Genomic DNA, 26,920 nt, shown 5'->3' on the forward strand with positions numbered 1-26,920 from the left:
AGTGTATGGCCACAGGGCAGAGAGGGCCGCGCAGCTGGGTAGACTTCAGTTTAGGAGTCTTAGTGGCATTAGTTCCTAAGTGTGTGGTTTGTGTAGCATTTGTGTGACCACCTGTGTGTAGTGCTGCACCCAGAGTGTGAAACAGGCAGGAGCAGTTGGGCCGAATTGGGGCAAGGCATTTATAGAATTATTACAATGCATTCTTATCCATTCCTTTAAAATAGTTAAAAACAAACAAGAAAAATAAAAAATCAGGGCTGTGTCGGTATCTTGCCTTCATTCCTAAAGGCTGGTTACTCCCCATAAGGGCTTCTGATCTTTGTGATCAAACCCCCTGGCATATTTAGCTTCCCCTGGTGATCTCAGCCACTAACTCACTCCACCCCACCCTGCCCCAAGGGATCATAAATGAACAATCTGCTGGGCTGGGCAGCCTTCTCCTTCCTAGTGGTGGCCCCAACTTGACAGATGATTGGTAGAGTCTCTAGTAGCTATCAGTGCCTGGCATAGGTTAAAGGTTTGAGACAATGGCGCCCTACCTAGTAGCACACACACAGTTTTGACTAGGGATGCGCTGAATCCAGGATTCGGTTCGGGATTCGGCCAGGATTCAGCGTTTTTCAGCAGGATTCCACCGAATCCTTCTGCACGGCCGAACCCACCCCTAATTTGCATATGCAAATTAGGGAAGGGGAGGGAAATCCCGCAACTTTTTGTCACAAAACAAGGAAATGTTCCCACCCCTAATTTGCATATGGAAATTAGGATTCGGATTCTGTTCGGTATTCGGTCGAATCTTTCGCAAAGGATTCTGGGGTTCAGTCGAATCCAAAATAGTGGATTTGTTGCATCCCTAGTTTCGACTTTCCCTCTCCTTTAAAGGGTCATAATAACTTGCATCATCCTATCATATATAATATCATATATAAAGGTGCCTGGGCCCTGCCACTAGAGAGAGATCTGCTCATATTTACAGCACTGCTGCCTGGAGAGATCTAGTCTGATTTATCTGGAGAGCAGGAGAGGCACAGAAGCCAATGGACTTTGTACCATAACAGTAAATGGGGTAAAGGTTCAGCAGTGCCATGTAAGATCCTCGCTGTGGGGCCCCTGGGGCCACACACATAATAACAAATGCTTATAGGGAAAAATAGACGTGTGACATTTCTATTTATATACATATGAGAAGTTTAACCTGCAGTACTAAAGCACAGAGTTGCAGATTCCCCCAGGGCAAGGAAAGTCAGTTTGCTAGGCATATATTATATGTTTATTTTTATTATCCCACAGCCCCGGGCCCTACCCAGCAGCTCGTAGCTTAGCCCTGGATGACAGTAGCACATGTAACACCCCTGTAGAGCCCGGCAGCACCCGAGCCGCCCACTGACAACTCATTGTCACCGCTCTGCGCACATGATACAAGAACAAGGTGTCTGGCCAAGGAAACAGAACGTGCCAATCACGAGCGAGTCCGGGTGCCCCACCGACCAATCACAAAGCGGCTCCAGAGCGCTGCAAGAAGGGAGGAAGCGGCAGGCGCTGCAGGGCTCGTTGCACAAGCGGAGAGGGAACGGCGCTTCTTGATTCGTGACCGAAGCAGTAGCTGCGCGCCCCCGACCCCGGGATCCCCCTGATGAGAGAGAGGCAATGGCTTCCCGGCTGTCTCTTTCCCACCTGAAGCTGGAGGCTGAGATTGAGCGCTGCCGGGCGGACTGTCAGTGGGACAGGATTCGGGGGCTGATCAAGCAGTGGAACCCGAAGGCGCAGGAGGAGAGCACTGGTGAGCGGGGAGCTGCCATGTGGCACCCACTTCATCCGTGGCAGTGGCACCCTTCTTTCTCATGCACCTGTGACCTTTCACTTTCTCTGTGCACTTTATCTTTCCCATGCCAACCCTTCTCTTACTCTCCCCAATCCTTCTCTTCCTCTGCCCAATCCTTCTCTTACTCTGCCCAATCCTTCTCTTACTCTGCTACCCATTTGGCCATTACCCACCCCCAATTACCATTACCCGCCCTCACAGACCATTACTCACACTAACTGACCATTACCCACCTTCACTGACCATTACCTATTCCCACTGACCATTACCTACCCCAATTACCTACCCCAATTACCATTACCCACCTCACTGACCATTACCCACCCCACTGACCATCATTCACCCCACTGACCATTACCTATTCCCACTGACCAATACCCACCCTAAATGACCATTTTCAACCCACCTGACCATTCCCACTGTTGGTGCTTTGCTATAACAGAGATGTTGCACATTAGAACAATTTCCTACCTGGATTTATGGTCCTGAAACAATAACAAGTGCCAAATATTCTTGTAGGAACCAATGGAGTGCCAGGGTGAGATCAGTGGGGGTTATTGGGCGGCTTGTTGGCACAATAACTCATGTGTCCACTGGCCCCCTGACCTACCTGCACTGGCACCTAGCCAAAAGTATCACAAGTGTAACAGGTTATCCCAGGAATGCAGATGTTTAACTTCAGCTGCTGCGGGGGTGATGGGAGTTGTAGTTCTGCAGAAGCATTTCTTTCTCAAAAGTAACTTTTTGTCACAAAACAAGGAAGTAAAAAATGTTTTCCCCTTTCCATGCCTAATTTGCATATGCAAATTATGGTTCGGATTTGGTTTGGTATTCGCCTGAATCTTTCGCAAAGGATTCATGGGTTTTGGCAAAATCCAAAATAGTGGATTTGGTGCCTAATATAAATTTGTAGGTGTGGAGGAGAGGTAACATTCATGCAGATCAGCTGCACACAACACAGTGTGTATCCGGGGCCAATACTTCCAGAGATGTGCACTGACCTGGCTGGTTTGGGTATTTTAGAGATTGATCAGATTGTGCCTCTGAGAACTAGTGCAAAATGTGCAGCAGTGGGAGGGGGGTTGTAGTTCAGTTAGGCAGTGCCGCATCATTATTTGCACAACTTTGTCTTTATTTGACATTCTGTTCTGTATTCCCTGCACCTGTGCAATCCATATTAAAGCACTGCAACAATATTGCTTTACTGTGAGCTCTAGGGCTGCTGTAGTTACTCACCGGTACAACTGCCCCGTGTCACTGAACTTCATCTCTCCTATGTACCCGCATTAGCTGCTGGAAATTATGGGTGCTGTGCATTAGTGGGGGTGCTGGGAGTAGCGGCAGGAAGTCTACAAACCTGGCTGACACTTAGCGATGCCCTTGACACTTAGCCAGGGTTGTTGCAGGGATCTAGACAAATGCCCTCCCAGTGGATGAAACAACCATCCTTTGTGAGGGCAGACGTTGCTCCTGTCTCCCAGGCGTAAGGCTACAACTGCAGAACATCTGGCGCTCGCTTGTTTATGGAAAGTCTGAACATAGTGATGCAGCGCTGCAGGGCAAAGGGGAAATAAACAGGCTACTTGGAGCTCTCCCAATATATTGTATTTATATTTAGAGACATTGTTTTCAGAAAAATATGTATTATTAGATATATTTCATCTGGCAGAGAAATCCAGAGTTAAAATTCCATCTGTCCTTAATGTACAGGTCCAAATACAGGTTTAAAGGGCACCTTTGAGTTAACTTTTAGGGATATGTTGAGACAATTTGCAATTGGTCTTCATTTTTTTGTTATTTGTGTTTTTTTAGTTATTTATCTTTTTTTTTCAGCAGCTCTCCAGTTTGCAGTTTCAGCAATCTGGTTGCTAGGGTCCAAATTCCCCTAGCAACCATGCACTGATTTGAATAAGAGAGGCCTGACTAGAAATACAAGTAATAAAAAGTAGTAACAACAATAAACGTGTAGCCGTACAGAGCATATGTTTTTTTAGATGGGGTCAGTGACCCCCATTTGAAAGCTGGAAAGAGTCAGAAGAAAAAGGCAAATAATTCAAAAACTATAAAAAATAAATAATGAAAACCAATTTAAAAAGTTGCTTAGAATTGGCCATTCCATAACACTGAAAGTTAAAGTAAAAGGTAACCCAACCCTTTACCTTTTTAGTAGTAGTATGTAGAGCGGGATATTCTGAGACAATTTGCAATTAGTTTTCATTTTCAATTATTTGTGGTTTTTATTTAGATTTTTTTTTAGATGGGGTCAGTGACCCCCATTTAAGAGCTGGAAAGAGTCAGAAGAAAAGGCAAGTAATACAAAAACTATACAAAAAATGTAAGGCCTATTGAAAAGTTGTTTAGAATTAGCCATTCTATAAAATACTAAAAGTTACCTTAAAGGTGAACTACCTTTTTAAGAGACTGCCAGTGCCCCTAAAAGAAGGCACATTATATAGGGGTACTCTCTCTTCCCCTACCCACATTGTGTGCCTGTTATAATGACATGTATAGCCTTCTCCGTAGTGAGTGCAGCAGCGGGATTATATTGTGGGATTACTGACAAGATTGAAACCAGAATGACTTAAACCTTATAAAATGCAATAAAATCATATAAACATGGTCTGTTTCAGTCTGTTCCCTGCAGCACATCATAACTGGGTGCCCCTGGGCTCAGCCATAGAGACAGTATATGACACCCTGGCCAAGGGAGTTCTCTTCACCTGGCAGTCTCATCCGCAGTTTGGATGTGACTGCTGAAAGCGCTCAGTGGTCCATACGGGGAAAACTGTATGGAAATACACAAGTATCACATTGTTTTGTAAAGGAAATAATCACCAATATTAGAGATGTTGCTGTTTGCACTTTCCCTTTAACCTTCACGTGTGCAGATGATGGGGAATACTGTGGGCTGATGGAGCGGCATGTGCCGGTAGCGTGGCACTTGAATGCTCTGGGCTGATGGAGAGGCTTGTGTCAGTTGCATGGTACTGAAATGCTGTGGGCTGATGGAGCGGTGTGTGTTGGTATCGTGGCACTGGAATGCTATGGGCTGAAGGAGTGGCATGTATCTGTAGCGTGGCACTGGAATGCTGTGGGCGGATGGAGCGGTGTGTGTCAGTTGTTTGGCACTGGAATGCTGTGGGCTGATGGATTGGCGTGTGTTGGTAGCGTGGCACTGGAATTCTATAAACTGATGGAGCTGCTTGTGTTGGTAGCGTGGCACTGCAGGAGCCAGAATCATGAGTCACACACTGCAAGGCTGTGGGAGTTGGAATGGATGAAAATAGAATAGGCAAACCTGTATAATAATAATAATACAGATATGGGATCTGTTATCTGGAAATACGTTATCCAGAAAGATCCCAATTACGGAAATGCCGTCTACTATAGACTCCATTTTATCTCGATAATCCAAATTTTTAAAAATGATTTCCCTTTTCTCTGTAATAATAAAAGAGTAGCTTGTACTTGATTCCAACTAAGATCTATTTATACGGTCCCGAGCATTCTGGATAACAGGTCCCATACCTGTAATAACAATCTGAGCACAGGGTATGGGAGCAAATGCATCTCTCATCCAGGCTGCCTGTCGCTAAATAGAACCTTATAGTATGGTTTATAACTAAGGTACAACAGCAATTCCCATGAATCTATGTACCTGGCTCCATATAATGAGATTTTTAAATGAGCTTTTCTGGGATTTGAGACCTGATGTGCCCTATGTATGGAGAGAGGAGCACAGACCTCGCCAAACTGACTGGGAGCACTCTACTAATTCTTTGCATGTGGGGGGAACCAGCTGTGCAGGACAATAGAATAAGAGTCTGCCGAGGGCATAGGGAAGTTGCCTGTGACTTACTGACTGATTGTAGGGTAATTAAAAAGGCCAGTCATTATTGGCAGTGGAAATATTGCTTAAACCCACAATAATAAGTATTGTTTTTTATGTTTAAAGAAATAGTGGCGGATTGAAGTTAAACAATGGAGCGGCCACGCACGGTGGACTTTGGATATTTACTATCCAAAAAAATCTGCTTTTATTGCAGTGATAAGCCCCACCCATTTTAACACTTGAGCTGCCACTGGGGCTTGTGTAGAGGGCCGAGAGTCTGTTATAAGGGAATAGGTTGGTGTTTTAATATGCATTAATAATAATAACAATAATAATAATAATAATCCTTTTTAATGAAGATTAAATGCATAAAGTGTACTTAGATATGAGGATGGTCCTGTTGGCTGGTTCTGTACAGCGGGGAAGCTTTATACTTAAATCTGGTTCCGGAGCCCTGGGACTCTTCATCTCCCATGCCTGGGGCACCAGGTGATTGTAAGCTCTATGGGACAGAGACTCCTTTTATAATAAAGCACTGCAGTCATGTTTGTGCTGTAAGAAAGCTGCCGGCTGCTGGGAGATGCAGTTCCTGCAGTTTTACAGAGCAGGAAGTGAGCATTTCCCTGTTATTATTACAAGGGCCTGCTAATAAAATGCATTTATTAAGGTGTCTGAGGAGATCCGTCTCTATCTCAGGAGTCAGTTTTGCCTTTCCCTTTTATTGACTGTTTCCATTGCTTTTCAGATGACTTTGCCAACCTGATGCTGGCCGAGGCCTTGCTGGAGCAGTGCTTAAAGGAAAACGTGGCTAAACTGAAGGATTCCGTTCTATTACTGGCAAACAAGGAGCCGAAACTGCAAGAGGCAAAGAATTATCTAACTGGCATTCTAAACAGGGGCAAATTACTGGTAAGAACTGCCTCAAATAGTGCTGGGATGCAGGGCCACCACCACAATTTGTGGTGCAAAAATGAGGCGTGGCACCTCTACAAGTTAAAAAAAAAAATATTGGTGGCCAGGGACCAGCACAAGGGAAAAAACACCCTTGGTGGCCAGCCCCCCCCCTCTCAAGTTTAAAAAAAACATCAGCATCCAGGGCCTCCGAAGTTAAAAAAAATAGTGCCCAAAGGTTTTAAAAAAAAAATTGATTTCAGCATGTCTCGGCTCCTTCGGCAGTTCAAGGGGGGTCAAGGGCTTGGCCCCCCTTAACATATAGAAGCCATCTGGCCTGGTACAACTGTCCCGCCAGTGACCCCCTGATGGTGGCCCTGATGGGATGTAACAACCCAAGTTATTTGCCAGAGGTTCCATCCATTGTACAGCACTTGGCTCACTAATCCCAGTCTACAAACTGAGCCGTGAGTCCAAAGAAGCACACACAGTCCCATGACTGTAACAATCCAGCAGGTCATTTTAAGGGGAAACGTAGCAAATGAAAGACACCATGTACAGGTATGGGATCCATTATCCAGAAAGCTCAGTATTACAGAAGGGCCATAGACTCTATGTACTTGTACTGGATCCCAACTAAGATATAATTAATCCTTATTGGAAGCAAAACCAGCCTATTGGGCTTATTTAATGTTTACATGATTTTCTAGTAGACTTAAGGAATGAAGGTCCCGAGCATTCTGGATAACAGGTCCCATATCTGTAGTGCGCATTGTCCAGCCTTATATACTGGCCTGTTTGACCCTGGTTTTAAAAGGACATATCATACACCACCAGTAGATGTCACTGTTCAGTTGAGGTTTATGGGGAGCAGCTCAGCCAAAGAAAGGCAAATTGCAAATCCAGATTAAGGTCCCACTTTGGGACACCCCTGCCTCTGTCCTTTGTATGACTATAAGTAGGCAGAGGGGGGGGGATGCTTTTCTTGTGCAATAGAAATCTGCTGTCAACGTGGTAAACAATTAAAAACAATGTAATTAAAACAAAAAAAAAACCTATAAATCTGAATTGCCCACTGTTAGCCTATAGGGGGAGTCACTCACATACTCACTGTGGTGGATAATGTCATTATTAGCAGTATCTGGTTTAAACGTGTAGTGGTTTTGTTTGCTCCTTTCTGCTAAGCCTTCTTATGTGCTTCACATATTGTTTTCAGGCAAAATGACACATGTTTCAGGCTGCCTTGAATTTCCAAAAAGCCTGGCTGCTACTCTCTTATTACTTCACTCCTCCCACTCAATGATATTCTTCTTTATAAGAAGCCGCTGTTCCTTTCCAGCCTTGCCTCTCTAATGCCCAGCTTTAATCCCTTCCAGTCTGACAATGCTGCTCAGGCTTCAGATCCACTGTCTCCTTCTTCCAGCTCCCCAGATCCTGATTTAGTGGCCTTCCCACCTATTTGGCAAATAAAAACCATGAGAGAGGAATGTGGTGAATGGCAGAGAATTCTAGCACCTACGAACCCTGGGCTAATACTTTCCTGCATCTGTCACACTAAACTGTCATCTGTGTGTATGGAGCCAGTTAACCCACTGAAGGTTTTAAAAGAATTAAAGGGGTTGTTCGCCTTTAAATTAAATTTTAATATGATGTAGAGAGGGATATTCTGAGACAATTTGCAATTGGTTTTCATTTTTTATTATTTGTGGTTTTGAGTTATTTCGCTTTTTATTCAGTAGCTCTCCAGTTTGTAATTTCAGCATCTGGTTGCTATGGTCCAAATTACCCTAGCAACCATGCACTGATTTGAATAAGAGACTGGAATATGAATAGAAGAGGCCTCAACAGGAAGATGAGTAATAAAAAGTAGCAATAACAATAAATGTGTAGCCTTAGGGCAGAGACACACGCTGCAATTCAGGGAGATTAGTTGCCCAGCGACAAATCTCCTCTTCTTCGAGGCGACTAATCTCCCTGAACTGCCTCCCCTGCCTCATGAGGAGACTTCAGGTGACTTCCGAAGCGTTCTGAGTGCCATCCTACTATCGATTTTCATTCTAGCCGAGGAGATTAGTAGCCCGAAGAAGAGGAGACTAATCTCCCCGAATTGCAACGTGTGTCTCTGCCCTACACATTTATTGTTTTTGATACTTTTTTTTTTTTTATTAGATGGGGGTCAGTGACCCCCCATTTGAAAGCTGGAAAGAGTCAGAAGAAGAAGGCAATTAATTAAAATGTTTTTTTTTAAAAATGAAGACCAATTGAAGTTGCTTAGCATTAGCCATTCTATAACATACTAAAATTGAACCTCTTTGAAAACTGTGCAAAGTGGTTTCGTACCAAGGGTCCTACCATGAAAAGTTTGGACAGTAGAGGGCAGTGTTGCATTGGCATGTATTGACAATATTTAATTTTTCGTTAAAGTGCCACCCTACTAATATGCAAGTTTTCTATGTCATTTACATGGTGTCATTATCGGGGGTCCTGTTGTTGTATTACAGCCTAAACACCTAACGGAAGCGCTGCTGATAATGGGAAAGTTACATTACACGGAGGGATCGTACAGAGATGCAGTCAGCATGTACGCCCGGGCGGGGATCGATGACATTGCGCTGGACGATGAGCCCCTCTACCTCATGCGTCTCATGGCGGAAGCTTTTCTTATTAAAGGTAAAAAATATTTTAAGCGAGAAAGGAAAGGTGAATTAAAACGAAAGATGTCAAATGCAAATTGGATTTTAAAGGGCATGTGAAATGTATAAAAAAATTCAAAGCTACTTTCCAATATACATTCATCAACAGTTTTCACCGATTTTATTTCACTGAAGTTATTGGGAACTCTCTGCACTGCTGGTTCTGTCTCTTGAAACCAGGGCCATCATCAGGGGGGCACAGGGGGTACAAGTGTACCGAGCCTGGGCCTGAAGGGGGCAGTGCTGCGCTTTTCGATAGAGCTGGATCCCCCTTGACAGCGCCGAAGCCTTGCCGCTGTTCCGAAGTCTCGAACAGCTGAAATGCCGAACAGCCGAAGTCCTGGAAAAAAATATTCTCTGGGTTCCCAATTTTTTTTTAACTTGTAAGGGGGGCCCTGGCGCCAATGTTTTTTTAAAAAATATTCTCCGGGGGCCCCAATTTTTTTTGAACTTGTAAGGAGAGCCCTGTTTTTTTAAAAAAATATTCTTTGGGGCCCAAATTTTTCTTTTACTTGTAAGGGGGTCCCTGGCGCCAATGTTTTTTTTTCAAGTTATACGGGAGCCTTGGTCACCAATTATTTTTTTTTAACTTGTAGGGGGGGCCCTGGCCATGTATTTTTTTTTAAAAAAACTTTTATGGGGGCCCTGGCACCACAGTTTTTTTTTAACTTATAAGGGGGCCCTGACCATCAATATTTTGTTGAACGAGGCCCCGTGATTTCTAATGCCGTCCCTGCTTGAAACAACCAGCCAATCTCACAACTGGTACATTACTACATTGTTTCAAGAGTCAGAACCACCAGAGTAGAGAATAGGAAGGTACAGACAGATACTAGCTTAACCTTTTAAGTGCTGCACATTGTAAATGCTGTCGTTGTCAAAGGTTTCAAACAGTTCCGTGCGGCTGGATTACTGCCACTGTTAATGTGTATATTTTATGGTTGCCATGGTAAAAGGAAGTATCTAAACATTAGGTTGCTGTGTATAAAGGAAACAAGATCTGTTTTGGGTAGTTGTGGGAAATTCCAAACAGAGCACAGGAGGCTGAAATGCAGAATCACCCAATCAGGTCAGGAACAGTGATGAGCGAAATTTTCGCCTAGTTTCACCTAGAAAACGGTGTTCATAGATTGTAATGGGTGAAAAAAAACCTCGTCACCCATAGACATCAATGCATTTCGGCGAATTTCGATATTTAGTGAATTTTCGGCAAAATGAAACAGGTCAGATTCACTCACTAGTCAAGAACACAGAGAATGCTGGGATTTGTAGTCTAGCCAGTCACTTCTTGAGCAAAACCCCAATAGAGTAAAGGAAAGGCGGCACTCCGGATAAAAAGTGATGGTTTATTATAATAGGTGCAGGGCCGGATTTACATAGTGGGTGCCCCTAGGCACCGTGTTTCGGAAGCACCTCCCTTAATCATAAACTGGGAAGTTTTAGGACTAGGGTGGGGGGGTTGTTCACATTCCAACACGTTTTTCTGTTCAGTTGGTTTCAGATTGATCACCAGAAGAAGACTTTTCCAAATGACTTTCTAATTTCTATTTGTGACTGTTTTTCGAATATTGAAGTGTAAATTTTCTAAAGCAGCTCTGGGAGGGGGAGGGGTCGCTGACTGATCAAAATTGATTAATTTAGTTGATACATTTGTTCTGTTTCTCCCTGCTGAGCAGAATCCATGAGTTTCATTAAAGGCAGCTGTTAGAATTGATACAATAGTTGCTGATATTTCCCCATAGATCCTGCTGAGAAATGTATCAACTAATGTATCAACTAAATGCAGCAAATTGTAACTGTTCCTGGATCACTGAGCTGCCAGACTGAAACAGCAGAGACACGAACTTTAAATTTTGGGAAAATGGTAAAAATTAAATGTTGGAAAGCAATTGAAAAAAAGTCTTTGTTTATGGTGAACAATCTGAAAATAACTGAACTGAAAAAAAGTGTTTGGAAGGTGAACAACCCCTTTAAGAATCAGCAGCAGGGACAGCGCACTGCACCTAAAAATGAAAAGTCATTTGGGAAGGTTGTGTTGATGGGCTCCTGATGGCTATTGTTCCTGTTGTGTGTTTAGTCCTGGCACTACATTGCACTTTGCCAACTCTCATGCCGAGAAAGGGGAGCAGGAGCGATTTCATTGCAGCCTCCCCATGTGTAATACTAATTTATGTAGCTAATAAAGGGAATTGTCACTTGCAAGTGTTACACATACATAACCATCCAGTCTGCTCCACTACCCACCCCTCTGCCTGCCCTTAACCCTCTCCCTTCCCATTAGTAACATAATAAAATCCTAATCATCCAAATGTACATGACGACACAGGTCTGGACTGGGAGTCAAAATAGGCCATTGCATTCCAAGTACTCAGTGGCCCAAATAGTCCTCCACCAGCCCACTAAATAGTCTATGGGACCTTAGAGCAGCCCCTCTGGCATTTGCCAGAGCCCACAGATTGCCAGTCCGGGCCTGCGACACACAATTACCCCATCCCCCCGAAACCAGAAGGCAAGTCACAAGCTTATAGCACATGAGAAAGGTGCAAAGGGAACAGACAATAAAAGAGCAGAACAGAAATCAGCCATCGTTTGGGATCAAAAGATAAGAGTAACTAACAGGAGTAAAATAATATTTAAACATAAATACAGTAAACAAGGTGAGTTTGAATACATTCTCGGTACGATGCAGGGGTCTGATTTACTTGGCTCGGCTATACAGTTTACAATTCAATTTCGTACATCGCTTGTATGTTTGGATGGAATCACCTTGCACCACGTTTAGTAGCCCTTTCCTCTCCTTCTCTACCTGCTTTGGGTTATTATTGCTTCAAGAACTTTAAATTCTGCCGCCGGGGTGGATTTACTGCTGAATAATTCCACCTTCTCGCTCCCTGTATTCTGCTCTCTGCAGCATGCACCCCCCACTTTCCTGGGAAAAGCCGACCTCACCTGATGGTACGTAATGATTCTGCATCGCTACATCTGTCACTTAAAGGGGAACTATCATTCTACTAAATTTTCTTGTAAACCCAGGTATTCATCACCGTTTCTGGGTGATGAGTGCTGTTACTATATTAACAATCCTAAATTGTCACTTATCCCTCGGCATCATCTTGTTTATGTTATTTATTGGGGATGCACCCAATCCACTATTTTGGATTCGGCTGAACCCCTGAATCCTTTGTGAAAGATTCGGCCGAATACTGAACCGAATCCGAACCCTAATTTGCACATGCGGCTAAAAAATATTTTACTTCCTTCTTTTGTGATAAAAAGTCACATGATTTTAAGGATTCGCTTTTGCCAGGCACGAGGATTCGGCTGAATCCGAATCCTGCTGAAAAAGGCTGAATCCTGGCTGAATTCTGAACCAAATCCTGGATTTGGTGCATCCTATTATTTATAAAATGTCAGTGATGTCCCATAATATATTTGAAAGAAACTTCTATATTTTTGCTAGTCAACATATTGAAAGAAGTTGGGTCTCTACAATAAACATGTTTTAGCCCACCAAAGAAACCATATAGAATCATTCACTGTTGATTCATAGGAGGATATTTTCTTTTTTAAATGTAGTTATAGAGAAAAATAGTTCCTCTTTAACAGTGACTACTCTGTGCATAGATATTCCTTGAAATTACCATAAGCTGTGCTGTGCTCTCAGCTATCACTGTGGTTCAGCACAATGCCACATGGGGGATCTTGCTACAGAATTGATTTATAATGACACTGCCACATCTATTCTAAAATAGATATATTTTACCCACAATGCAATTTTAGGCTGTGTATGTATGACCTGCTATTGGCCGCTCATGTTTCAGTATCTTCTGGCACATGGAATACCTTGGGATACTTTGGGATACCAGCTCAGACTGAGACAGGGTAATATGGCAGTTAGTGCACATGACATCAGCACTGTGACATCATGATTGTACCCCAGTGATGTCACTACATTTATTGTTTTCAGATTAGTCTCTAAGAAAGTAATAAAATTACCCACGTGGCATTGGCTGGCACTGTGTGCATGTGTTTGTCTGTATTGTTGCTTAAATAGTAGTTCTGTCTAGTGTGTGCCAAGATATGTGCTTTATTGGGAGAAATAACTAAAGTGTCCCGGTAACAACATTTCTTCCACTTTTTCTTTCCTGATTTCCTTTTGCCTTTTCTATTGAGTTATTTTAAAATGGAGAAGCAGATCTCTTTTCCCCATCATTTCCTTCATATCCTCCAATCCCCTGGGGCCAGCCACTCACTTTCCATTTAGATTTGTTCCCAGGGGGCTGAATGTTCCAATAAACATTTTTACAGACACACAAACACAACTCCACAAAGGACACACTGCTCACACCAACCTCTCACCCCCTTCCTGGCTCTCCTAGTAATTTCAACCCCCCCCACCCCCAACACTCGTTATTGTAAGGACCATCAACCCAATAATTATTTTTATAGTCCATATGAATTTGTGCAGGGCAGGGTGCAGAGTACAATACATTGGTGCAAACCACCAAGTTGTATGTGCACTTCTTCTCTGTCCCTCTGCATTGCCTCAGGTCTCTGCACTTCAAAATAGAGTGCAGACCTGCATGTGCCCCGTGGGTACAGTGCCATTACGTTTGGCAGCACTTTATTCATAAGGGACAGGTGCCCCCTACTCGTCAATTAACTTCCCCATCATTCAGACACACATGTTAGGGAGCACTGGCCACAATGGAACCCTATATTTACCACCTGCCATGTTGCAGTTGTTAAGGACAGATATGCCAGTGCCATATTTAGTTTTGGATTTCCAATCCGGCACTAGTTACAGAATGCAGCCAGACCCCAGATTTAAGTGCTTTTTGAATGAGCAATAAGGGGCGCACTTTTTCCATCAATAGGTGCACTTCAGCACATTTATCAGAAGAATCAGGAGGGACGCCATGGTGCTCAGCACAACAACTATGTGGACGTGCAATGAGCATGTTTAAATGCAAGTACCTTTAAAGGAAAGTAAACCTTTCAAATAAGTGAATGGAAAATTGATGAGAGTGCTATTGTAAGATATTTAGCAATTTACATTCATTATTAATTTTCTTTTTTCCCCCAAGATATTAAGGGATACATGTGCTTTTAATATGAATGAGGTTTGTTCCAACAGCACCACCTGCTGGTCAGTTTCCCACCATTCTGACCACCAAGCAGTCAAGGAAGTTGTCAGGAGAAAGAAAGAGGCTGCTCTGCTTAGGAAAGATGTGAGAAAGGTTTGTAATTTTTTTCCTAAGCAGAAGAACATCAGAGCAGCCTCTTTCTTTCTCCTGACAACTTCCTTGACTACTTGGTGGTCAGACTGGTGGGAAACTGACCAGCAGGTGGCGCTGTTGGAACAAACTTCATTCATATTAACAGTACAAGTATCCCTTAATATCTTGGGGGAAAAAAAAGAAAATATATAATGAATGTAAATTGCAAAACTTCAGAGAATAACACTTTCGTCAATTTTGTATTCACTTATTTTAAAGGTTTACTTATACTTTAATGAATTGCATCCGTACGAACAACATTTGAGTCTTCAGCAAATGTTGATATTTTTGTTCAGCCTGCTTGCTCTTGATATATGATCATTTATATGACTTTTATTGTCTCCCTGTCTGGCTATTAGTCTGGCCCCCCGTGGCGGAACTACCGGGGAGCAGGGGGTGCGATTGGGCCAGGGCCCGCACCCCCTCAGGGCCCCCCGCAGCTGGCGATTTCCGCCTGAAATGGCCGATTTCCGGCCAGATAATCTTGTACGGAGGGGGACGGGGGCCCGGCTGCACATCTCGCACCAGGGCCCACCCCCCTCCAGTTTAGTTACTGCTGGCCCCTCAGTATTATTTTTATTATTAAGTCTCATTATAATAACCTGCTCCTGTCTCCACCATGAAGGTCTGTCTCTAGAACGTTCCACTGCAACCATTGCGTCCCGAGCGAGGCTGTCGGAAAGGGAAGAGGAGGCCATCGCTTGCTTTGAGAAGGCCAGCTGGATTGCTCAGGTTTACTTACAAGAGCTGGAGAAGGTAAGCTGCTCCCTACACACACCCACTACTATCCTACTAGTCTTTAGTTACTCACTTTAGTTACTCACCTGTGATTTAGCTGATTGTGTTTCAAGATGGGGCTAAACTGGCCTATAGGCATTGATTGAATGTCAGTCTAATGGCTCCCCCAAGGGCAGGAACTGTATTATCTCTTATACCCATAACTTTCAACATGTTCTGTGTTGTAACTATTGATTGTATTATATACACCAATGGGGTCACAGAAGACTTGCCACTGGGAGAAATCATACCTGCAGACCCCTAGAAACTGAGGATTCCATAGCAGAAAAGAACGCAATTCTGTGTATCTATCACCCTAAGCTGCCATTGTTGGCATTTAGTTTTTGTATCATATTTTAAACATATACCAAGAAGCCATAAGGGGGACTGGCCTGGCATCATTGGGGGTGTGTATATGATTTGTATAGAGAGACACCAGAGAAATATAAAACTTAGCTATTCAGGTGATACCATTTCAGATTTATCTCAAATTTTAGGGTTTAAATTTAATTCAGTATACAGCCGAATCCTGTGTCGGATTCTGTATTTGGCCGTATCCAAAGAATTGTGGCTTTTGTGCCTCCCTGGAAGCTACAAACTGCTGCAAGTGATACTTTTCTTTTCCTACACAGAGCACTAACAGCGTCCACACGAGGGGCTCTAAAGGCAGCTCCCCTTCCCATGACTTTGAGTTGGGCTTCTTTCTTGAAGCTGCTCTCCAGGGAGCCTACGCTGCTCACTTCAAAAGAGGGTAAGTGCTGACATTTGGGGGTCACTGTAACCTTCCAAAGGCAGAAAAGAGTCAGGGAGAAGGGGAACAGAATAACAAGATCAGCGTGAGCTATAATAACTGCTGTAACTTATTGAGGGGGCAATCTCAGTTCGTTATTTGTTCCAAAATATCAAGCTCTTTTTTGGTCTTTATTTTAGAGCAGCCATAAGGGGTCAATACCAGGTGTCAGGAGCCTGGAGTCAGTATTATAATAGAAAGCAGGACAAATCCAAGGCAGTAGCTATGACTGCAAAGTGATTTTATTGGGAGCATTTTTCCCCAATAAAAGCACTTTGCAGTCATAGCTACTGCCTTGGATTTGTCCTGCTTTCTATTATAATACTGACTGTATCAATTTGGGTGTGGACACAGGACACCTTGCAGGAGAATCCACCTACATATACTAAAGGTGAGCTACAGCCTATTTATAATTGATTCAGGAGCCTGGAGTGCAGTTTCAGGGTAAATCCATTGGTTAGTCCCATCTGTTTAGTTCTTTTGAATTCATGCCATGAACATTTTAGTTTTTTTTTAATGGCAACAGCTCATGGTGTGTATTAACTGGCACTATATATATATATATATATATATATATATATATATATATATATATATATATATATATATATATATATATATATATATATATATATATATATATATACTTCTTATTTACATCTTAGCGTTTAGTGGATATTTCGAGTGTGGTGTTCCAAAAATAAGCATCTATTTTGAGGCCACACCAGCACCAGCCAAGGGGTTGATGAGCAACATGTTGCTCACAAGCTACTGGTTGGGGATCACTGGAATTAGGTAACAGGTGATAAGAAGTTGGGGCAGAATGAATCTTAGATAAGGCAGTTTGCCAAAGCATGGAAAGGTAGATTGTTTGCCAGGATTGCATATGGCGGACAGGTTGGCCATGCTGTGGTTCATAACAAGGTATTTGATTCTGGGTCCAATGGCATTGCCGCACGGTTCTGATAATTCAAGCATTGTGTTCAATCTCAAAGGTTATTGATTATTTCCCAGTTAATGAGTCTCTGGGTTAAGCACAGCCGGTTCAGTACAGAAGAGCCACTTGCCATGAGAAGAGAAGCCTATGGTGATGTTTGATTTGCTCTGAGATGCCTAGCAACAGTCTCTATCTCTAATAGAGTCAGAGGGAAGCCCAGGCTTGTCTTGTCCCCCTGGGGGAAACATGTAGATATGACATTATTGGTGATAACCTGAGCCAGTGATTGCAGCACGAAATCCTTACTGAATATATAGAACTAATTGAGTAAATGTTTTTTTTCCAAGCTCTTAACCAATCACTGCAGACTTTGTGGGCATCTGAAACCAGAGGGATATAGTGATATTTTGTTCACAGATCAGTGTAAGCTGCGGAAGGGTTTCATGTAATACAATGGAGCTTGCTGTTGGATGCGGTTGGGTTGTGCACACTAAAGTCAAAGCAGACCACAAATTTCCTGTGCCCCAGTCCCGTGGCCTTATTCTTAGTAGCCGCATAAGCTGAAACTTGGAGCAGATTATTGAAATAAAGCTTGGGGCTAAATATTTACAAAGGCTCTCATTCTCCTGGATGAATAAACACTGTAGCACCTGTACAATACGACATTCCTGCTTGGCACTAATCTGTCCTGCTCATTATTCTCTATTGTGCAATATTTACCTTTGTTCTCTAAAGACTCACAACACAGGGTAGAATATCACAGAACACGTCCTGGGGCTTTATTCTGTACAGGGACCCCTAGAGCGCATGCACTGAGGTGCTATAAGAACAAGAAGAGTATGATAAGAAGACTAAGCTAACCAGGGGCATTTCTGCCATGTAATGATGAGGTGAAGATCATACCCAGGTTCAGCTCAGGCAACAGAGGATGTCAGAGCTGAACAAATATTTTATTTATTGTTGTTCAGTAAAACATATAGGCAGCCAGTTTAGTGCTTGATTTGTATTACAGAGCAGGGCTGCTTTGGGGAGTCCTACAGTCAACAGGCCCATCTTTTTGTCCTCTTTCTTCCGGGGTGTAGTGATGCTCATGCGCATTAGATTAGGTACCCGGTAGATGCCAGTGTGTCTATCCCTGTCCCTAGGACATCTGACACGTCGGGTGTGTGTGTTGTGTGTGATGCACCAAGGGGCTGTTACAAAATACAGGGCTGCCTTTATTTGTGCAGGGAGTATTAGTTGTACAACCTTAAACATTTAGCTGCTCAACTAAAGCTTCCAAACCCTGTGTAGGTGGTTGTTGGTGGCTCAGAGTTGTAATGCAACAACAGCTGAAGGGACAACAATTGTGTCACATGAATATGAAGTGTTGCTGTCTTCATCTTACACTAAGACACAATAAGTGCCTTCCTTATAAACCTATCCATAGTCCCTACAACTGCTGCAGTTTTACCCATCCTTTTACCCCACCCGTCCTCCCTACAACTGCTGCAGTTCTATCCACCCTTCTACCTCTATCCAGCCTCCCTACAAAACAACAGCAATCCCTCTACCTCTATCCAACCTCCCTACAAAACAACTGCTGCAGTTCTATCCATCCTTCTACCTCTATCCATCCACCCTACAAAACGACTGCTGCAGTTGTATCCATCCTTCTACCCCATCCATCCTCCCTACAACTGCTGCAGTTCTATCCACCCTTCTACCTCTATCCATTCTCCTTAAAACTGCTGCATTTCTATCCACCCTTCTACCTCTATCCATCCTCCCTGCAAAACGACTGCTGCAGTTTTATCCATCCTTTTACCCCACCTTTCCTCTCTACAAAATGACAGCTGCAGTTTCATGCATTAGACTGTGTCCAGAACCTTGAGAGCATTTGGTCAGCACTTCATCTCAGATATGTTTGAGAATATCTTAAAACTTCCATATTTATATTTACTGTATTTTCTTCCTCTACAGTTACACTTGTCTCTCTCTGTGAAGCACTTTGTGTATGAGATTTAATGTGCCATAATATCTCCATGTGAAAATAAAGGTTTTCTCGTGCAGGAAGGAAGCAGTGTCAACTCATATGAGTGGGTTACAACTGACAGAAATACATTTACTACTATGAGATGTCGCCCACAGGAAGTTTAGTGCTCAAACCTAGCGCTCCTGGCTTCCTGTGGTTGCGCATGGTTGGAGTTAATAAACATATTGGCACTGAACTTTTGTGTAAGTGGGTCAGCTGCAGAGAAACCATATACTAAACATAATATATATTATAAAAAAACTAATGTAATCCTTGCAAATAAAAATCTTATTTTTCGTGCACTCGTCTAAGAGAAATGCTCTCAGGCTGAATGGGACAATGCCAATGTGGCTGTAGATGAATATGCCCGCTGGATATTGCAGAGACCCGGTTGCCCCCTGGAGGGCTCAGATGGTTGAGGTACAGTAGCCCAATGTTAGGAGCAGTTAGGGACGTAGTTGTACAGAGTGCTTTCTTCTGTGCTAGATACTCCTGGAATGTCAGGCATATTTGGGGGGACACTTTCAGTATTAGATGCCCTCGATATTCTTAGGACTACGGCTGATATGTTAATGTTTTCATAAATTTGTCATGGGCTGAGGGGGGCTTTAATTGAGTCCACTGCTGTGGCCACCTTCAATCAGGAGAACCATGCACAAATGAAGGGCTTTCATATTTACAAATACTTCCTTTAAATAGCCGTATATTTGTACGGTCACTATCCATGAAATATTCTCACAATAACTGCACTGGGGCTTGTGGCCAGGAAAGGAACGGCTGAAGTCCCACACTTCTTCATTTGGCCAGTAATGGTCACTACAATGTTGCAATAGTCCAGTCATTACAGCTTTAATCTTTGCAACTGCAGCATTTTCATTTCTGAATGTTACAAAACACATTTGCACATCAAATCAACTAATTGCTACATACGTTTATTCCATGTTCCGCTCATGGGGTTTTACCCATTGAACTGGGGATGTTTATGGGGGATATGGGGATAATAAAAGTATGGGGATAATAAAAGTAATGCCATCTGTTTGGCCCTTACAAGCCCCTGTAGTGCAAAGGATTAGAACGTTTGGGAAAATATTCAGTTTTGTATCTCAGCCAGGAGATCATGGATTGCAGATAGGGATGCACCGAATCCAGGATTGGGTTTGGGATTCGGCGGAATCCTACTGCCCTGCCGAACTGAATCCAACTCCTAATTTGCATATACAAATTAAGGAAGGGGGAGGGAACTTGCACAATTTTTTGTCACAAAACAAAATGTTTCCCCTTCCCACCCGTAATTTTCATATGCAAATTAGGATTTGGTTTGGTATTTGGCCGAATCTTTCGCGAAGGATTCACAGGTTCGGCCGAATCCAAAATAGTGGATTCGATGCATTCCTAATTGCAGACATTTATGCGCTTATTTTATCCTGTAGGGAGGCATTTGCTATTACCTGGAGCTCATTTGCACATCCAGCATTGGACTGGGGCCCACCGGGGCTGCTGTCTCAGGTTCCTGCACATTTCTCCCTGGGCCCTACGCCCCCAGCTGTAACCCCCCCAGCCATCCCACCTCTGCCCCCCGCCCCAGCTGAAACCCCTCTCCACTCCCCCCGTGCATACATCCTGGCAGCCCAGTCCCACACTGTGCACACCATATAAATACACTTGTGCCTATGATTACAACTACTTTTGCTCCAGTCCAAGTCCATCTCAGCCAATGAAATGTAAAGTTCAGCGCCTCATGCTGTAGCCGAGCTAGTTCCCTATAATCACACCAGAATTATGTATAGAACCTTACTATTCTATGCAAGAAAGGTTATTATTTTGCATTGGATCCAACCCCAACCCCCCAGTGGACTAATCTGGTGAATTGAATGCTTCCCTTAATAAAACTGACCTATGAAGCAAGAGGGCTTCCTGACAAGTTTGATAAGATTTGGGGTCAGTGGGTGGATGCATTTCCCATATCATCAAATGAGTAAGATTTTCCAGAATTTTGTTCTGTGTACTGACATGGTTCCACTGTTTGTGAAAGGTTTGGTATGATACGATATATGACTATTTGTGTACTTGTAATGTTGCACTGATTTGATGTATAGCCAAGTGTTAAATAAAAACTTTAAAAAAAAAATAAAAAAAAGTTCAGCGCCTCTGGTGATTTCTGAGAGCCCCTAAGCTTAGCTGTTCACCAGTAGCCTACTGAGCATGTGCAGTGCCACTGACACTCAAAAGATAGTTCAAGCATGTTCCAAGATTGGGAGCTGCTGTAGATGACATTGAATGCCTGGATCATTACTGTTATAAGGCTGCTCCTCCTTGTACCCTCCCCACATATAAACAACTGCTTGTTATTTTGTGCTGTGGGTTTCGTGCCACGTGGGTTGAGTTGCTGCTCTCCAGCTATTCCCTGTTAATAAAACTGTGCTGCCCCCAGGGCAGTTCTTTCAATAAGTCTGTGCTATTGTCTTAACTGGAGCAGTAAGATCATTAGTGAATAAGCAGGTAATGCTGCCATATGTCTTGCAGGGAATCCATGAACAACCTACTATTCTGACTGCTCACCCATGTCTGGGGCTGTACAGCCTTTTATTGCACAAAACCCCCAAACTTTCTCCTTTAAATAGGGAACAGACTGCTGAGTCCCCGACCTGAGAACACAAACATCAGCCAATGTCATTGTGCAGATTTTCCTATTGAAATAAATGACAAGAGGTGGAAATATTCTGACCATCTCCTTGAGAGAATTTAGTGTTGCATGTGCCTTTAACTGCTCATAACAATCAGCTGCTCACACTGGACTCTGATCCGAGAGCTGGTACCAGGGCTCAGCTTTGCATGTGAGATAAGATAAGGAAATACATAAGGCCATATAATAATATTACTGTGGGATTTGTATTATACAACGTACTGCGGAAACCCTGGAATTATTGCCATGTTCAGAGTGCCGGAAGCTGTAGGTTCCCCAGAGGCAACAGGATTTGCACAATTGAGCTTACACACATGCACACTTGCCTAAAGGGTAACTGTGACGATGTTTATTAAATTGGCACCCGTGATACAACATGGGAATGTACAGTCACTTTATTTGGGTGCACAATAATATGCTTTTTTGTCAATAGAAGTTCCTCCCAGGCACCGGCAGCAGGATCAACTTCTCCTCGGGAGATTTCCTTAAAGAGCAGGGACTTCATTAGAACTGAATATGTCCAGACATGGCACATTCCCAGCATGTCCTGTACTCTGACCCTCCTTATTCTCCTGACTCCAAATATTCATATGATTTCCTCTCTCCAAGAATGTTCTCCAGGCAGCCACTATATGATCTATAAAAGGAAATAAAAGGAATCGGTCAGTCTCCTCTTGTGCTGTTTTGTACAACAATTACATAGCAGCCAATAGCAGGTATAGTAGGGAGAGATGGTGCCTATAGTAACAGTGGGATAATAGTCTCTGGGAAGGGAGTGTGACTGTGGGATAGCAGGTATAGTAGGGAGAGATGGTGCCTATAGTAACAGTGGGATAATAGGGAGTGTGACTGTGGGATAGCAGGTATAGTAGGGAGAGTGGTGCCTATAGTAACAGTGGGATAATAGGGAGTGTGACTGTGGGATAGCAGGTATAGTAGGGAGAGATGGTGCCTATAGTAACAGTGGGATAATTGTCTCTGGGAAGGGAGTGTGACTGTGGGATAGCAGGTATAGTAGGGAGAGATGGTGTCTATAGTAACAGTGGATAATAGTCTCTGGGAAGGGAGTGTGACTGTGGGATAGCAGGTATAGTAGGGAGAGATGGTGCCTATAGTAACAGTGGATAATAGTCTCTGGGAAGGGAGTGTGACTGTGGGATAGCAGGTATAGTAGGGAGAGATGGTGTCTATAGAAACAGTGGATAATAGTCTCTGGGAAGGGAGTGTGACTGTGAGATAGCAGGTATAGTAGGGAGAGATGGTGTCTATAGTAACAGTGGGATAATAGTCTCTGGGAAGGGAGTGTGACTGTGAGATAGCAGGTATAGTAGGGAGAGATGGTGCCTATAGTAACAGTGGGATAATAGTCTCTGAGAAGGGAGTGTGACTGTGAGATAGCAGGTATAGTAGGGAGAGATGGTGTCTATAGTAACAGTGGGATAATAGTCTCTGGGAAGGGAGTGTGACTGTGAGATAGCAGGTATAGTAGGGAGAGATGGTGTCTATAGTAACAGTGGGATAATAGTCTCTGAGAAGGGAGTGTGGCAGTGGGCGAGTGGGTGTAATAAGGAAAGATGATGTCTAACATTTTATATTTGATTTGTCCAAATTATGCCCTTCAACTGTCATTCAAGTACAGCTCCTTGCACTGTTAGATTGCTGGGAGTTGCAGATTAATGTGCAGTGCTATATTGTTTAATAAAAATATTTTTTTACCCCAGGCCCCTGTACCACTGATTATGCCCTGGTTTCATTTTATTCATATTGTTTGATTTCAGATGATTTATTGGGTTACACATTGCATTCATACTATGGATATCACTATGACGGGATCAGCACACTTTTATTAGCTTTATTATCGTGTGTTTTGGGCATAAGTGTAGCAGTAAGTGACAGTTTGTATAATCAATACACACAACACCAACCCAGCCTTATTCATTGTGGATTTAGTTGCAGTTTCCTTGCATGTCCACTAGAGGGTGGTCTCCATCAAGTGACTACAACATCGAGCCAGCTGCTTCACACTAAATAACATGATATTATTCTGAATCCAAATTCTCCTTCTCTCCATGCTGATAAACAAGCCCAGGCTTTAAGCAAAAAAACAAAACAAAACAAAAAAAACCCATTAAGCACTGATACACAATATCTGCTGTTAGTCCCTGTAAGTCAGGATTGTTGAATATTGTATTCAATATTGTTGTAGTTGAAGCAGAATCTGACACCCTACTCAATGCCATGGTTACTGACTATGACTATTTGACAGAAAAATAAAACTTTATAGAGATAATGTATTCACAGGGGCATAATTTGCTCCAGTCCTAGTAACCCATAGCAACCTTATCTGTCTTATTTGAAAGCAAATTTCTGATTGGTTACTAGACCTTGACCAATCCATGTAGTTCAGTGAAAACAAACCATAAAACTACAGTGTAAAGTAACAGTGTTTGCTGCTTTGAGTTGCCTTCTTTAAAGGGAATGTGAACCCAAAAAAATAACCTTTTTGCCGATTTTTTTTTTTTTGAATCCTGGATTCAGTGCATTCCTAGTTTCCGGATAATCGGTCCCATACCTGTGTATGTATTGCTATTGAAAACAGTTTATGTCCATTTCTATTCCCTGCACTGCTGGTTTAGACTGTTGATACCATGTAAGACAAGGCAGCTGATTTACAGACCTGTCTTTGCCGCTGGCAATTGTTTAAAAGGTAACAAGCTGGAGTTAAGAAAATGCTGCTTTCAATAGGAATTATTTTCATTTACAACATTAAAAGCACTGAAAACTTTTAATGTATATTGAAAAGTTCCTTAGGATTATGTTTTCTTTTATTTTGGGGTTGAGTTGCCCTTTAAGATAACCGTTTGGGGGGGAAGGTTTTTTTTCCCATTATAGAGTTAATAACCCCCCTTGGACAAAACCACATTTGTAGAGAACGGGTTTGTTAAAATGGAACTTGACGGAGCCCCGACTTCAATCTAACTGAACCCCTGTAGGATGAATTGGAACCCAGACTGAGCCTGATCCCCAAAATCAGTGCAAAACCTCAGTGACTAAACAATGGAAACAATCCCTATCAACAATGGAAAGCCTTCCAATAAGAGGAGACGCTGCTGTAGTAGCAAAGGGAGGGGCAAGTTTATATTAATATTGGGCTTATTATAAAGAGACTTTGGACGGCCTGGTATCGGTTGGTGGATTTAAAGTCTTCTGCTGCTGCTGCTTAATTGGGAGCCTCGGCTTAGCTGGTCTCTCAGGACTTCAGGATTGGCAGTGTCAAGTTAAACTGAATATGCAACGAGCGGCTCCTTCCAGTTGTCAGCACACCCCTAAAATCCCAAGGGGACACAGACATGTGCAGAGAAGCCACCTGCATATTGAGCTAGTCATTCCTCATTGGCTATCATTTTACTCCATAAATATTCATTCTTGCAAATTCTGGCACAGATGTTAAAGTCTATCGAAAATCACTTGAAACGACGCCATAACAGTATTTTAATAATTCCTCAAGCCTTACTGTTATGTTCAGAAATTCTCACTGTCGACGTCCATTAAATGAAATGTCTTTGGGGTTTTTTTTTGGCTACTGGAGAAAACAAGGTGGAATGGGGAGTGGTTGGGGGTGAGCAAAAAAAAACAAAAAACCCCAACAGGGTTCAGGGAGTGTTGGAATCTCTGACACTCATGCTCTGAGTTGCTTATTGTTTTCTCCTTCTCTAATTGGCTGTTCCAGTGTGAGTAATTTATTTGCAGTGTGTCACTGACAAACAGCATGGTTGGATTACTTTTAATAGGGAAAATGTTAGGTTGAGGGAGCCCACTCTCATAAACTTTCGATATCTCAAAAACCCTTTTGTAAAAAAAAATAAAGGTATGGGACCTGTTATCCAGAATGCTCAAGGGTTTTCTGGATCACGGATATTTACGTAATTTGGATCTTCATACCATAAAGCAGTGATCCCCAACCAGTAGTTTGTGAACAACATGTTGCTCTCCAACCCCTTGGATGTTTTGCTCAGTGTCCCCAAAGCAGAAGCTTATTTTTGATTTCCTGGCTTGGAGGCAAATTTTAATTGCATAAAAACTAAGTATACTGCCAATCAGAGTCTCCTATAGGCTACCAGTCCACACAGGGGCTACCAAATATCCAATCACAGCTCTTATTTAGAACCCAAGGGACTTTTTCATACTTGTGTTGCTCCCCAACTCTTTTTACATTTGAATGTGGCTCATGGGTAAAACAGGTTGGGGATCCCTGCCATAAAGGAACAGTAACACCAAAAAATGAAAGCGTTTTAAAGCAAATATAAACACTACTATAGTTCATATAAACAAGCTGCTGTGTAGCAATGGCGGAAATTGAAAAAAAGCTATATGGCACAGGTTTAATAGTGGAGAACAGATAACACAATTATGTTCTACACAGCTTATCTGCTATCTGCTGTGTAACCTGAGCATTTTTCTCCTTTGAATGGCTGCCCCGATTGCTACACAGCAGCTTATTTATATAAACTATAGTAGAGTTTCTGAAGCAAATACACCAGTTTTACCAGTGCAGGGCAACACTGCATTATACTTTTATTACTTTAAAACCATTTTACTTTTTGATGTTACTGTTCCTACTAGTTTACTAGAAAATCATATTAACATGAAATAAACCCAATAGGCTGGTTTTGCTTCCAATAAGGATTAATTATATCTTAGTTGGGATAAAGTACAAGCTACTGTTTTATTATTACAGAGAAAAAGGAAATCATTATTACAAATTTGGATTCATTGGATAATGGGTGACAACCTTTCTGTAATTCTGAGCTTTTTGGATAACGGATTTCCGGATAACAGATCCCATATACTTACAGCAGCACTGTAAAAGCAGTAGAAATGTTGGCCATAATTTCATTAAATCTTAGTTTTCAGTTAATGAGCCAGTAACGTTATATACTGGTATGGGACCTGTTATACAGAATGCTCAGGACTTGGGTTTTTCTGGATAATGGATCTTTTTTTTTTTTGATTAATTTGATAATGGTAAAAAGCCGTCCTTTAATTCTGAGCTTTCTGGATAATGAGATAACGGATCCCATACCTGTAGTAAAACCTGTTTGTAAAAAATAATTATTAAGCATCCACTGCAGTTTGGGTGCATGGTGATATGAATTACAGTTTCCCTTTAAAAGATATACATTGGGTAGACTTTCCCTGAAA

At 42.6% G+C, this 26,920-nt stretch overlaps 1 protein-coding gene across 2 annotated transcripts in view; it reads left to right on the plus strand.

The window, feature by feature from the left end:
- Positions 1-1,384: 1,384 nt before the first annotated feature.
- Positions 1,385-26,920, plus strand: part of ttc7a.S (tetratricopeptide repeat domain 7A S homeolog) — a 189,817-nt gene continuing 164,281 nt past the window's right edge. The window contains exons 1-5 of one of the 2 annotated variants that reach the window (XM_018265041.2): positions 1,385-1,780; positions 6,400-6,563; positions 9,047-9,215; positions 15,143-15,273; positions 15,927-16,045. In XM_018265041.2, the coding sequence (XP_018120530.1) occupies positions 1,648-1,780; positions 6,400-6,563; positions 9,047-9,215; positions 15,143-15,273; positions 15,927-16,045 (716 nt within the window). In that variant the 5' untranslated portion in view covers positions 1,385-1,647. Of the gene's footprint in view, positions 1,781-6,399; positions 6,564-9,046; positions 9,216-12,149; positions 12,194-15,142; positions 15,274-15,926; positions 16,046-26,920 lie in introns of those variants that run through there. The other variant, XM_041564285.1, reaches the window with a different exon arrangement.

The sequence above is a fragment of the Xenopus laevis genome, chromosome 5S, assembly GCF_017654675.1.
Source record: "Xenopus laevis strain J_2021 chromosome 5S, Xenopus_laevis_v10.1, whole genome shotgun sequence".
In the NCBI taxonomy this organism is placed as follows: domain Eukaryota; kingdom Metazoa; phylum Chordata; class Amphibia; order Anura; family Pipidae; genus Xenopus; species Xenopus laevis.